This window comes from Taudactylus pleione, unplaced genomic scaffold (genome assembly GCF_031769625.1).
Source record: "Taudactylus pleione unplaced genomic scaffold, aTauple2 ptg000019l, whole genome shotgun sequence".
Lineage (NCBI taxonomy): Eukaryota > Metazoa > Chordata > Amphibia > Anura > Myobatrachidae > Taudactylus > Taudactylus pleione.
The window spans coordinates 26596123-26612009 of NW_028284421.1; the positions used below are offsets into that span (position 1 = coordinate 26596123).

Sequence of the window (15887 nt, forward strand, 5' to 3'; positions counted from 1 at the left end):
GTGACCACATCAAATATTGATTTGATTTAGATTTCTCTTCTGTTCATTCACTTTGCATTTTGTTAATTGATACAAAAAATGGAAAAAAGACTGCGCTAATATGCAGACATGGACATATAAAAAGTTAATTTAATACAATACAATGAAATACACATAGCAATGAACAAAGACAATGAATAATGAATAGATGAAATAATATTGTTAGATAAATAAATAATTAATAATAAAAAAATAAATAAATCACAATAATCACAATAATAAAAGAATGGATAGAATGTTCTTGATACAATATATAATGTAATAGCCCCAGTGTACTGTGTCCCGAAAATGAATCAATAGTCTGTGGTTTTGTGCAGCTTGACCTATCTTGAAAAAGTCCCAAGATCGGGACGAAACACGTAGCTGCCCCCCAGCCCCACTATTCGTTCTGTTGTTGCCGATCACCACCGCTAAAACACTCTGTACCTGCCGCTCTTTCCGTGCTGTGGATACTACAACAAGTGTATATCTCTACATTCCAGAAGTCGCGGCCGCGCCTCCTATATGTTGGACTTCACACAGCACTGATACAAATCCTTTATCCAGGTGGCCTTCTCACACATACGTGAGCAACTCATAGAGCCGGCCTTTCACTCAGTCGGCTCTATTATACAGACGTGAGTACCGGTCACCGGAACAGCTTTACCTGCTTTGAGTTTTTACACCGTCTACCATCATCTATTTCATCTAAGCCGGCTGGATGCTGTAGTGGCTGACAGGGTGATTTGCTATAGGTTCCTTATACAGTGGCTCTTCCTATTATTATATTGAGTCCTGTCTTAGCCACTCCTATGAACCTGATACATTTAGCGGACACATGGTATCAATACAGTTACTATTGAATCCAATTGGTGGATACTAACTTTTGCAACTGTTGCACTTTGACTGTGCACAAAACCACAGACTATTGATTCATTTTCGGGACACAGTACTAGGGCTATTACATTATATATTGTATCAAGAACATTCTATCCATTCTTTTATTATTGCGATTATTGTGATTTTTTTTTTTTTATTATTATTATTATTAATTATTTATTTATCTAGCCATATTATTTCATCTATTCATTATTCATTGTCTTTGTTCATTGCTATGTGTTTATTGGTATGTGTATTTCATTGTATTGTATTAAATTAACTTTTTATATGTCCATGTCTGTATATTAGCGCAGTCTTTTTTCCAATTTTTGTCTCTTGTGGGGTTGCAATTTCCCCTTTTTTATTGACTGCTGCATTTATAGTTATTAGTGTTATTTAAGCACCTTGGTGTATTTTCTCTCTTGAATTGATACAAAAAAAACATTAAAACTTCTGTTTTTTTAAAGTATTCTTACTTTGCAGCATTTTTCCACACCTCTCGTCCAATTTTCAAATAGGGAAGCCACACCAACTGCCAGTGATGTTTGGCAGCAGTTGGGGTGACAGTTGGTGTGGCTCCACTATTTGAATACTGGACTGTCTGCAGCCACACCTCTGGAGTCGCCACTGCTAAGGACTACAGACTAGGTTTTTTCCATTTGGATACTTCACTTTCTTTGTATTCGGATATTTCATTTTCTTGAATACGACAATTGAGTTTTTGAACGTTAAAGGGAAGGGTGCCTCACACCATTGTCCCCATCACAGGAGAGGAAGCCTGTCTGTTCTTGTCTCTCTACTATCTCACATATGACAATCAGCTAATGGTCAGGGAGGTGTGTTAACTAATTGTGTGGCACATTGTGGACAACTGGGAGGAGTTCTCCATCATGTCCCGCGACATCAAGGAGGACAACTACACCAGCTCTGCTGTGTACCTCCTTGACATGTCCCAACCCTTTACCTATGGTGGTTTATGTGAACTGGTTGTGGTTGGGCAACTGTTGAAGTTAAGCTGGCCACACACTAGACCAACTTACATCCAACCAGCCAACTTGTTGATTGGTTGGAATTAAAATCTGGTAAGGAGAGGAAAGGAATTCCTGGGAAGGAATGAAATGACAATCAGCAATTTGCTCCCAAACGCCGGAAAATGGACAAAAACTGTTGTTTGAACAAATTGTTTAGATCAAACATTTAACAAACTTGTCTGACGACCATTTTCATCTGTTTTCTGGCATTTAGGAGCAAATTACTGATCATCATTTACTACCATACGTTACCAGAATTTCATTCCAACCAATCAACAAGTTGGCTGGTTGGATGTAAGTTGGTCTAGTGTGTGGCCAGCTTTAGTCTTCGAGGTTTACCGCAATGTTGAGCTCTATATGAGTTTTTTGTGCTGAATATCACCCCGTGAGGAGGCTACACTTTACACAGGACCTCTCTAGAAGCCATTGTGATGCGTATCTGCCACGTGAACCTCAAAAAGTGTGCACCACACCACTCCTCCCCCAGCCCGACTCCGCCTCACACCTCTTAAAGGCATAACCTCTTCTTGTCCCCAAGAACCCTCCTACCAAATGTCAAGCCAGATACACCCACACCAAAAAGGAGGAAGCAACTTCAGGATGCGGCAAGGAAATATGCGCAGTTTAATTCTACAGTGCACGGTGCTGCCGTGGATAAGTACCAACAAAATAACCCTGAGGGGAACAGAGCAGCAATGGCAAGGTACCAGCAATATCACCCCGAGGTGCGCAGAGCAGGGGTGGCCAGGTTACCAGCAAGATCACCCCGAGGTGCGCAGAGCAGAGGTGACCAGGTACCAGCAAGATCATCCCGAGGTGCGCAGAGCAGCACAATCTCAATATGAACAAAAATATCCTGGAAGACTAGTTGAAAGGCGAGCACAGTGTATGATCCTGATGTGGCTTATGAGGCAGATAGCACTGTAGCCCTAGGTAACATGAGTCACAAGTGTCAGTACTGCAATGCCCTCAAGTGGTAGGAGAAGGCCCCCAGCATGTGTTGCAGCACTGGTAAGGTGCTGCTTTCGCCCCTCAAACATCCAAACCATGGACAGCCTGCTAATGGATAGCCACCCCGAGCATGTTCACTTCATGCACTGTATTTGGAAGTACAATGGCTGTTTCCAAATTACATAAGGTTGTAGAATACGGCATTATGTTGACTTTCACGGTTCAGGGGCAGGTGTAACACTTGGTGGGAGGTCTGCTGCCAGCACTTCAAAAGGAAGCCCAATTCTTCCAAAGCTATTTTGTGGGCGAAGACAACAGGGAAGTGCGCTTGAGCGGCAAATCGCGCCACATATGGTGAGTTGCGCAACCAGGTACGAATGCGTTCGCACCCACGATCCATAGAATTGCATGGTGCGAACACAGCCATAATTTGGAGGTGTGCTTTGGGTCATTGTCCTGTTGGAGGTGGAGACTGGCTCCAATCAAGCGCTGTCCGCAGGGTATGGCATGGCGTTGCAAAATGGAGTGATAGCCTTCCTTATTCAAAATCCTTTTTACCTTGTACAAATCTCCCTCTTTACCAGCACCAAAGCAGCCCCAGACCATCACATTACCTGCTTGACAGATGGCGTCAGGCACTCTTCCAGCATCTTTTCACTTGTTCTGCATCTCACAAATGTTCTTCTATGTGATCCGAACACCTAAAACTTCGATTCGTCTGTCCATAACACTGTTTTCCAATCTTCCTCTGTCCAATGTCTGTGCTCTTTTGCCCATATTAATCTTTTTCGTCTCAGATATGGCTTTTTCTTTGCCAATCTGCCTAGAAGGCCAGCATCCCGGAGTCACCTCTTCACTGTAGACGTTGACACTGGCGTTTTGTGGGTACCATTTAATGAAGCTGCCAGTTGAGGACTTGTGAGGCGTGTATTTCTCAAACTAGAGACTCTAATGTACTTGTCTTCTTGCACAGTTGTGCACCGGGGCCTCCCAATTCTCTTTCTACTCTGGTTAGAGCCTGTTTGCGCTGTTCTCTGAAGGGAGTAGTACACACCGTTGTAGGAAATGTTCAGTTTCTTGGCAACTTCTCGCATGGAATAGCCTTCATTTCTAAGAACAAGAATAGACTGTTGAGTTTCACATGAAAGTTCTCTTTTTCTGGCCATTTGGAGAGTATAATCAAACCCACAAATGTGATGCTTCAGATACTCAGCTAGCTCAAAGGAAAGCCAGCTTCTCTAACGAGCAAACCCGTTTCCAGCTGTGCTAACATAATTGCACAAAGGTTTTCAAGGGTTTTCTAATCATCCTTTAGTCTTCTAATGCGCTTAGCAAACACAATGTACCATTAGAACACTGGAGTGATGGTTGCTGGAATTGGACCTCTATATACCTATGTAGATATTCCTTTAAAAACCAGACGTTTGCAGCTAGTATAGTCATTTACCACATTAATAATGTATAGAGTATTTCTGATTAATTTAATGTTATCTTCATTGAAAAAAACAGTGCTTTTCTTAGGACATTTCTAAGTGATCCCAAACTTTTAAATGGTAGTGTGTATGTGTGCATGTATATATATATATATATATATATATTAGTATTTATTTTTACCTGTCATTATTTGGGTCTCTAACTATTGTGCAGGGGGAGGTTTCTCTCTTTTCTCCCACTTTCCCATCACTCTCACCATGTTCCTACCATTTCCCCCTATTCTTATTCCCTCTGCCTCCTCCTATTCTTCGCCCTAATCCACCTATCTACCACTATTTTTCACCCTATTCCTCCAGCCTATTTCTCTCGTCTACCCCTATTTCCTACAAACTCCCCCTATTCATCCCATAACCACCTATTTTTGCCCCTATTGTTCCTGTCTCCCTCTATTCCTTCCCCTCATCTCTAGTGCATAACTGTGGAGAGAGAATGTAAACTCATTATGTATAATAGATGTAATGCCTTGACTTGCCTTGTATCATCCAGAGCAAACAATTATCAGTCTGAGCCATGTGCAGTCGTGTTAAGGCGCATCGGAACGTCAAATCGTCAATAGCGTGCAGGGTGTAATCACTACATTGTGTAGTGTGCGCTCCCGTGGGGTCGTCAATCGCATCGCCTGATTTTTTGTACATAGTGGGGAAGATCATACGATGCGGTTGATGGCATGCGGCGGGGGCCAGCATATCAGGCGGTCGGGCACCAGATCGCCCAGTGTGTACGGACCACCCAATAAGTCAGCACGTCGGCGCTGGGGTCGTGTGTTGCATCGCTGGGTACACAGTCGTTTAGTATGTACCCAGCTTTAGACATGCACCAAATCTGTCACATGATATAACAACAGGATAAACTAGGTACAAATCCAACCTTTTTCCTGTTATTTTATCTCAATATCCTTCCCTTGGTGAGTTATGTGCGCCTTTTGTTTTCTGCCACGCTTTATGATGCCTTATAAAGCGTTACCACATATTGTGCATGGTGTCCCTACATAAAACTTCTAAAGGTGCCCACACAGTGGATGACTCGCAAAAGAAGCAACGTCGTCAACGATTTCCCTTGAACTCCCCAGGCAACTCACCGGCACTCCTGGAAAGACGATATCTTGCTAAACTGTGCAATGTGACTAGTATTGTGTGTCCTTAATGATTTCCAGTGAATCGTTAAGGAGATTGCTGTGGTAGGTAAGATCTGAAGATACGACAAACAACCCGCGGGACCGTGCATGAAATCGTTATCGTTCCTGGAAGCTGTGCGATTTGCACGTTTTTCCGTTCCGATGCCCTGTTTTAGTGCAAATCGTGGTTAAAATCGTCCAGTGTGTGGGCACCTTAACATTTATTTGAAGATATTTGAAGGTCTCACTATTGGACTGCTTGCTATATCCAGAGAGTGCCCTGAGTAATAACCTTTCTATAACTGCATAAGCCATAGTTCCACAGATTGTCTTTTTCTTTTTAATTAATAACAATTTTGATTAAAGTGCTTTCTTCTTTCCTTTGCATATATTATTGTATTAACAACTAAAGAACTGGAGACCACTAAAAAGATACATAACTTATGTATTTCTGAAATAGTGGTTAGAATAATGTATTTGTATTGTTGTATATTACTGAGGATAAAAGGGTTTATTCATAGTAGATGAACTCTGGATGGCCAGAAAGTGTAAGGCAGGTAAATTATGTTGTTAGGATTACTGTATATCTTCGTAATAATATTTTTTGGTTGTTTGATTTTGTTTTCTTTAAAAAAAAAATGTTTATATTAAAAGTTTTGGGAGTATTAATTAGATTGAATTTGGAGTCACACAAAGAGGCGGCCTCCTGTATCCTTATTTTATTTGGTTTGTAACAAAAATCAGGAAGATGGCAAAAGCTACATGTTTAATTAAATCCTAAAATTGCCTAATTGCATTGGACTCCTTCCTTATCCACAGTCTTAACAACTTTCCAAAAATGCTGCTGCAAACAGAATGTGAACACGGTTGTTGCTGGGTACCTTAGTGCAGACTGCATAAGTGTTACAAAAATAGAAACCATAAAAGGAGAGATATGGTGGTTATGCTGCGTGCACAGATGGCTGTGCATCAGTTTCTCTGCATGCAAAATAAGGTGTTTGGGCTCCACGGAAAAGGTCTGTGACATGGCAATCTTTATACCATCAACCCAACCCACCCTGCTTTTCCGTACAGTTCAAGAATGTGCAAAACATGATCCTTCCTTCCAGTCTCGCTGGATTTAATACCAGATGCCCCACCGTAACTGCGTAATGGCACATACTAGGGCTTGTTTACCATATACACTATGCACTATCTGGTTATAAGGTACATCCATATGTAATGGGTTATTCTGCCTCAACCTAGCTCATGTCAGCCTATTGCATGTACAGCAGTAGATGCTTAATGGTATTTGTTATGATTTCCATACATAGCTATTTTAAAGGTGATGCTTGTAAAATATGGCTGCACTGGTATTATTCATATTCATTCTTATAATACATCTGTGTCCCTGGATTATGTATACTCCCCTGTCTTTGTCGCTTCCCAATAGCAGGAATTTGTCATCAGTCTTTTAAGCTGTCATAAACTTGAGAGCGAGCTGCTCAGTCCTCAAGGTGCTGTCCATTCCGCTCACTCTTGTAACAGTTAATTATGGCTCCATTGTGTATATTGAGATAAGTAAAAAGGTCAGTAATGAAAAAGTGATTGGAAGGGGAAGGGAGAAGGGAAGGAACGAGGAAATGGGATGGGGTCTGATAATAGAGAGAGAAATGAGGGAAATAGTGTGTGAAGAGGTAAATACATCTGTTTGGAGAAGAGGGAAAGCAAAGAGAATAATGCTGTGTAAGGTAAAGCTGGCAGAGTAGTCAGTAAGATTATACACTATAGAAAAGACCATTGAGGCATGTAAGACTATATACAAACTATAGACAAGCAAAGAAATGATGTGATTCATTGTGATTTCTGTTCCTTGTGGCTGGAGACTTCTCACTGTCTGGGTGCCCCTTAAAAAGTACATATAATTAAACAGGAGGGGGGAATACATTAAAGGTCTTGGTAGCAGCCTGTAAGTAGGTTGAGAATAGGTTGTAAGGATTTGGCAAATGTTTAGACAGTTATTTATATATTGTGGTTTTTAATGGCCAAAAAAATATTGCGGTAAAGATACAGATGTGTCCACATACATCTATCCTCCGTGTGCTACAAGTTGCACTACACATAAAGCGTGAGAGCGTAGGGTGTCTTTTCCTGCGACTTTTTCCCATAACAAGGCATTCTATTAATGATGCGAATGGGATACACAAGCAGCTTCTGCTGATTAAAATGATATGCAGCCTATATTCTGTGAGCGACTGTGGTTATATCTGCATGTGAAATGCTATGTTACAGTGTCAGCAGCTGTGACACTGTAACATAGCGTTTTGCATGCAGATACAGCCTCAGAACATAGGCATGCTGCATATCATTTTAATCCACTAGCCTCAGATTAGACAGCCTTGGTCTGGTTTGAATAAAACAGGTTTTCCGACAGCATGGGATCTTCCCATCATAGTGGGAACCAGACCCAGGCATATTAGTGTGGGGTTGAGCTTTTTTAAAAAATCATCAATGTTTAACCCTCACCCATAATCTACCAACCACATGCTGTAAAGCAGGGGGTTCATCACTAGGCTGTGGGGACCAGAATGATGAGGAATATTGGGACCCTTGGAGTGGCATATTTATTACCTCTATGGTCCCAATATAATAGTAAAGGATCACTATTATACTAGAATAATAAAATGCACATCACACAGAAATGTGTAAAATAAAGTTTAATTCGATAAGAAATCTACATTCACGAAAGAGAACTTCCCAGAGTCTGACTGCACGGTGACTGTGAACTGAGCCAATCATAAGTGACTTCCCACTATAGCCTTCAGCTATCGATAATGGGACTTCTGGGGACTCCATGCTCTGATCACACATCAATAGAAATTAAGGAAATATTTATTGATGTGGGCAAAGAAAAAGCAACTAACAATGCTGTGAAACTCATTCACGTCAGCTTGCCATTCATTTCATTGGCATTTCTACATGTCACATCAACACGACTGGATTGAAGGGGCCTGTGAAATGAATGAGAAATTGAAATGAATGGAAAATATGACACAAAGCAAATTAAACTATTCTCATTAACTCTTGTTGGGTAATACACACAGTGCCTGTCATAGAGATGATTGGACTGAGCCCTGAAATGCACATGCATGAAGACTTTCCTTACACATGTATTTGCATGCTTTGCACTTATAATAAAATCAAATGAAAGCCATATAAAATGTTAAAATACCAGGGGGTAATGTAAGGTTAGTTTTACTTCTCGCAGGTTACCTTTTTGTCGCCAACGGGCTTGATCATTGTAATGCACGGTGGACAATAGAAGCATGTTGGTTGCTATGAGTCACTACACGTCTGCTTATTTGTACTTTGTAAACAATGTCAACTTGTAAGAAAATCTATCAGCGATAGCAAGTCTGATATATCTTTACAGACAACTGTAATTCCTTTTCTAACCTAGCTGTCCATGTCATAATGCCAAGACACATTTTATAGTAATCTGCTTCTTTATAACAATATGTCCATTGTCAATATTCCTACTTTTCGCAATGCTAGGTAGTACTGTACTTCTAGCCTTGAGATGTCATTGTTGCCTCTGCAGCCCAATGAAAGATTTTGCTTAATCAAAAATGAATTCTCTGTTTGGCTAAGAATATGACACCCCCTACAGGCTGTTAGGGAATATACATTTTTAGACCCCAACTAAATCTGTCAAAATTCCATTTCTTCTTTACAAATATGTGTACATTTCATAGATACATTAAGCATATAGGACCTTGTTAATATACCAATTATATAGATTCCGTATGAAACTACAAACTCTAATTGTTTTTCTTTTGTCATCTTGCGGTCTTTCCAGATTCCTTTTAGTTTGAGTTTCATCCTAGTAGTATCAGATTTCTCCAGTCTTTGGCAGGATACAGTTCTTTATTGTCCATTTAAATGTGTCACTTAGTAGATTACTTTTTCTCGAGCATGGGACTAGCCCTTTAACCCATTAAACATATCACTGTCATCAAGTCACTGCGTTACTGCCCCTCTGGTGAAGAGAGAGATTTTGCTCTTCGCCTCAGGTGACAGAATGAAATATATAGGGCAGAATAAAAGGTTTCTGGGAGTTTGGATGGATTCAGAAAGTCAGATGATTTTGAAGGAGAGAAAACTTGTTTCACTTAATACTACCATAATCTACATGTTATTGTAAAATTCTGTATATCTATCTATACATCTGTCTCATAATCTGATCACTAAAACACACTCCCACACATAGATTCATTAGCCATGTTCAGATATTATTCTATCTCTATGAACTGGGTGCATTTTCTTATGTATGAAAAACAATTATGCTTTTTAATTTGGTGCTTTTTAGGTTTTATACTGACCAAGCAGAATGTATCAGACCTATTTCCAGAGGAAAACATGCCATTTTGAAAGCTTTATTCCTGCGTTGTAAATTCAGGCCTATGTCTATTTTCATCTTTATGGCTCTCTCTCTTCGCTAGCCTTTATTCCCTCCTCCCCACCCGCTTATCTGTCATCACAGTTTTATCCCTCACTTTCTCATTAATTAATTTTTTAATTAGAAGTATCGCATATGGCAGTGGGGGTTTGTTAGGATCCTATCCAATTCCTTGACTACCACTCCTGCACTACATCTTACAGCAGTCCCTCTGTGCTCTACCCAGTACCACTGTACTCACTCCTTAGTGCCCCCCAAACATTCTAGGTGGAAAATGAACCTTCATACAGTTGTAGGTAAAGGAGCGAGTGGCAGGTGGAGACTAGAGAAGCAGAAGGAGAAATCAGAGGCATAGATATGAAGGAAATCTGAATAGAGGAGAGAAGAAAGAGCAAAGAGGGAGGGAGGCGAGAGAAGGAGAGACGGATCGATTAAAACAGCAGCTTGAATCCCTGGCAGTTCCTGCTTCATACATGGCTTCTTGACCTGGATTATAGACATATACACTCTGTACAGCATTATACAGTATACAGTGCACGTCTTGTGTATGTGTATTCAAGTCCCACACTAACACAATTGTGCAGTTCTACTATTAATCATTAATTTCTTAGTATTGCAAGAAATGATGTGGTCTCAGCTTTAAAAGTCTACATAGGATGTTGGTGCAGTAAAACTCTATGAAATGTGTCTCTGTTGCCTGTCACAGTTCAGTACCACAGACAGCAGCATCTTTCATGTTTTTGTAGCTCTCTTGTCTCTACCCTTCTCAGACTCACATTCCCTTTCTCTATTGTCCTTCCTTCCTTTATCTAATCGCTATCTTCTACTGTATATCCCATTCTTTCTCTCCTTATCAGTACTTTTATGCTCATTCTTTCCCCACATTTTCATCCTTGTTATACTATAGCCAAAGACTGCATCAGTCTTACAGTACTCGTTCCTTATACATATACTTTCCTCTATCTCTGTTTGCTTTCCCTTTCACCAGCTCTCCCTCCTACTGTCTCCCTTGTGCTCTGTATTTAACAGGACAGCCCAAGCGGACGGCTGGATGCTCTCTGCGCTTCGTTGAGTCCTATTATCTGTGCAAAAACAAAACCCACAAGCCCTCCTCCCCTCGAGAGTCCTCTTCCGTCCTTCCACTCCTTCTCCTGTCTTTCTCTGTCTCTTCTTCTGTCCCGTGCTCCATTTCTTTGCTTCTCTAGCAAGATGCTATTTTCATAGCTTTTTGCATCCTTCATAGACCTTTAATAACATGTTCAGTGCTAGGTGAAATGGCAGTATGACATAAGATTATAATAGAGGTGCTGAATTTATGTTCATCTGTACTTCAAAGTCTCTACGATGACTCCATGCATGGCCGTGCCTTATAATTTATCAAAATATCTATATTGCTAGTTTTTATAAAGTGATTGCTACTCTATCTAAACAATAGGTTAATGAAAAGGGTTAATTATAAGAAAGTACATCTCTATTAATAGCATTTTTTTTGCTGTATTTGAGCAAAATAATATGATTAGGCTGGTAATGTGAAGGTGAATATAATTAGCAGTTTGGTTGAACGTTAATTACATTTTTAGTGGTTATGGCTGAAAATATAGTGTTAAATTCCGGTGTTATGACTGCAGCAATTTTGTACATAGCTGCTTAATCATCAGTGTCTCTTCCATGTAAAAGGTCAAGGACAATTTCTCCATAATTCTGTTGAGATACAGGCATTTGAAGATAACTGCTACACGCAATGTCTCACGGTGTGCAATCCTATTGACATCTTAATGCATGCAACCAGGTGGCAATGACAATGCCACTACTTTTCACCAGTAGCTACAATACCCACAAACCTGTATGCTTGTGTGATATATTAGTGCAAAGTTATTACAGGTAAACATTTAACAATTTATTTATTATTGTAAGTCTGCACTGAACAAGTCTGTCTTAAAGGGGAGTTCACAAGGGAAATCTTCTCACCCTGCATCCTGCTCACTAATTTAGTAAGGAGGATGGGTTTTCCTACCTTATACTCCTTGTACCTGTCCATGCCATTTTTTTCCCAGCAGTGAAAGCTACTCATTAATGGTGGGAGCCAAGATGAAAATCCCCTGCTCAATTTTTACACAGAAAGATGCAGGGGGGAGAGTTTTGTTCCAAATAGCGTTTATAGGCCATCCTTTATAGACCATGCTGATTTTAACATTTTAAATTTTGGCATTCATTTTATATTCAGAAAATCTGTGATATAGGCAAAACTGTAATTATATTTATGGAAAGAGCTAATTGTCACTTCCTTTTTTCAGGGTACATGATTGGGCATTGGAAGATAAAAACACTCCAAATCTGTTTGCAGCAGCCAATCAGTGTCCTTCTATACGACTCATCAAGGTAATAATGTAATGTCTACTTATATTTACCAAATGTATTGCATGTGTTTATCAAGTAATTAAAAGGGTGGATGGAGGTGTTATTCTATTATGAGAGAGGGGAAATGTTATAACATGGAATGTGATGTTGCCATGTGCCTCTCTAGCACCTCTCTATCCAGAGCTGACAAAGTTGTACAATGTGGAAGTGACTGTTTTCTATAGGTCTCCATTGTGTCCCAGATCAACAGGTACTTGCTCTGAATAGGGTCCAGACAATACTCATACAAATCTCATTTGCCATCTGGAAAGATATAGAATAAAAGGATACTTGTGTAGTATTTATGTTTAAACATTTAAGAAGGTATAGGCCCGTATTCAATTTGAGGCGAAATGCCATTTTTGCCTGTTTTTGGCGGAAACTTTTCTCCGATGACATCATTTCGCCAGGCGGAAAAGTATCGCCGTATTCAATTTGAAAGACTTTCCGCCTAGGCGGAAAGTCAATGCAATGTAATAGGCGAAAAAGTTTTGCCTATGGATAGCAGGCGGAAAAAGGTGCAGAATTGGGGTTTTGGGGTGCAACGTTGCGGGAACACCCGTGCAGCCTTCAGACAGTCCCCCAAAGGTAAACTGTGTCAAATTTGAAAAAAAAAAAACACTTAAGAACACCCCAAAAAAATCACTTTGATTTTGGGGGCGAAAAAAAAAAATGTTGAGGGACAAAGTTAAAAACTAGCGAACTTGATTCTGGGGGAGTCCCCAAGTATGCCCCAAATGTTTTTTTCCTTGCAGGTGCTTGCGGCAGGTGGATTTTTCAAGTTTTTTTTAACTTAACTTTACCAACTTTAAAATATGCTGGCCCCCATTTTCAAGTACCCCAAATTTGCTGGGATAAGTTATTTTCTGCAAGAAAAACTCCTGAATACTATTCTTCACCACTTGTACAAAAACGTTATTTAGCAGCTATTGATCCGTTTAAAAACACCAAATACCTTCAGCAAGCCAAATCGGGGTTACCATAGCTAACCCCCATGTCAGAGCATCTTTTGAGGGGTGTCAGTCTGATTTCCACAAATCTGACAGGACTTTCCGCTTCTTTCAGTTTTGCCGGGTCCCATTTTCGCCTACTTTCAAATTGAATACGGGGATTAGCGGGCATGCGCGCTATACTTTTCCGCCTGCAAAACACGCGATGTAGGCGAAAAGTCCGGGAGGCAAAAAAGTATCGCGGCTCCGCTCAAATTGAATACGGCTCATAGTTGTAATCTTTAAATAAAAATAACACTATATACGAAATCAAACAAATATTTTTTTCTTTTATTGGTCATTTATATTTCACGCCATGGTAGATTTGCAATGGTTTCCTCTGTAGATTACTCCACTCAGCCTCTATGAGTTCAGTTTTCATTGTGCAGCAAATAATAGGTAGCTATATTATCACAAATTAGCTGATAATGATGTCAATAGATCAGGCATCCTGAGCTGTCAGCACACAGTACAGTCTGGTAGCAGATGCTGTGCGCTCCATTTCACTTCTGGGCTATTTGATTATTTCACATATAAAATTGGTCATTGGACAATGCGGTTTTCTAACCTACAGATCAATTCTGATAAGTCAGGGCTGAAATTGTGTGTGGGCTACATGCAATGTCTCTATAGGTATCTGTAGAGCTTTATTTACTGGCCAGAACAACTTATCCTGCACAGAGGCCAGGACATACCAGAGCTGATTCAGAATTGGGAGCAAATAAAAAGTATAGGGAGTAACATCGCACCTGGATAAACCATGTTGCAATTCAAGAGGTGCAAATATTTGTATTCTTTTTGCATGCATGGTAAGTACTGGCTGATTTTGCATGCACAGATGTGCCCTCATACACTATTACTGTAGTCGTGTCAAACAGCCATTTGGAGCACCAGGTACTCAGCTTGTATCATGCATCTTATTGGCTTGAAAATGCATCATGGTCATAATGTGATGCGAAAAATCCGCTTCACAAGACTGCGCTGATAAATCTGATATGCAACACTTGTATACCTGTGTGCGACTGAGTCTATGAACCTGTATAGGGAATGCTACGATACAGCGGCCACGGCTTTTTTCCGCGCCAAGTTCTGTTGTGCTTTGTATACAGATTCAGACGCAGTTGCACACAGATATACAAGTGTCATATGTCAAATTAATCAGCACAGTCTTGTGAAGCTGTTTGTCACATCCGATTACACCCAAGACACATTTTGGGGTAAAAAAAGACAATACACCACTCAGCACAGCCCACTCGCTACACCTCTTGGCACAGCTCACAGGCGTCTCGCACCACATGGCTTATTAAGGCCAGTTATATGAAGAATTCATATAGAATTCCGTTAAGATACCCCCACGCATTTCTCTCGGCCCATCTTAAATCTGCAGTGCAATATGGTTTTTCCAAGGTGTTAATTTACTTTTCTTTACTTTCCTCCCAACTCTGAATTGGCCTCACTTTGTATAATGTTAGAATATTTATGAAATAACGCATTTTTGCCACAATAAATTAATGTAATTTTGTATCATCGCAATTTGCAGCAAATAGAGATGTTATGTTGAGACAATTAATAAAGAGACTCTTGCCAGGACAGGGCATATGGTAACATGCAGTCCCTACAAAGAGTTCCCAGTATAGTGATAACTTCTGAAGTGCAATGTCGGTCCTGGCCGAGCCACTACGCATGTGTAGACACGAGGCTGCACATGCCCATAACGAAAACCCTTGTGAAGAGGAGGGAGAGGAGAATCCCCATAAGGAAAACTGGATAAAGGTGGTGTTAGCTAATGGATTATTACACCATATGGCCATCCCCATAGCGAACTACAGGGACAGCTGCTGCAGGTGGTGTTTTACCGAATACATGAGGTAGCATTGTTTTACTGAATGCAGGAGATAGTCACCTTAAACATGAGATAACAGCCCTTCCCACGTTATAAGGATATAAGTCATGGGACAAAGAGACCATTATGTGTGGCTTACCACATAAGTGCCCACAAACACTGAGGACTGTGTAAAGAGCATAGGACAAGTGCTACTATCCAGCTCACAAATATCATTTTAAAAAAGTGACATATTCAGGGACATAAATATCCGAGGATGTGATTAATAACCGTGATGGCCCTGAGAATTAAGGACACTTTATAATTGTGCATCATTCTGCTCAGTTCACTTACAGTATAGCAATTTTTTTAAAGTTTCTTTTACATATTAACATTCGCTATGAGTCCTGTGTTCTTACTTTCTCATGCACTACCTTATCGCTACTGCACCCCTCTCCAGCTCTCTCCGTCTCTTTGCCCTCCGGCTGAGTGTTACACACTGTGACAGCTCTGGCTGGATGCAGTCATATAATTTACATCACTAAGCTTCTTTCCTACAAACCCCCCCTCTTCCTTCATTCTTTATAGGCCAGATGGGATGGTCAGTCTGTCCACATCCCTCACATCTATCCGCGTCTTCCGTCCTGCTCATCATACTCCATAGCCATGTATCATACTCTGTGTAAATGTATGGAAGTTTTATTTCTCTTTTATTGTAATTCATTAACTGTCAGTGTTTATCATGTTTTAACAT

At 40.4% G+C, this 15887-nt stretch overlaps 1 protein-coding gene across 5 annotated transcripts in view; it reads left to right on the plus strand.

Annotated features, from left to right (window-relative positions):
• LINGO1 (leucine rich repeat and Ig domain containing 1) overlaps nucleotides 1-15887 on the plus strand; it is a 319884-nt gene that overhangs the window by 237454 nt on the left and 66543 nt on the right. For all 5 annotated transcript variants that reach the window (XM_088443838.1, XM_088443876.1, XM_088443869.1 and 2 more), the window contains one exon: nucleotides 12220-12304. In XM_088443838.1, the coding sequence (XP_088299964.1) occupies nucleotides 12220-12304 (85 nt within the window). The remainder of the gene's footprint in view (nucleotides 1-12219; nucleotides 12305-15887) is intronic.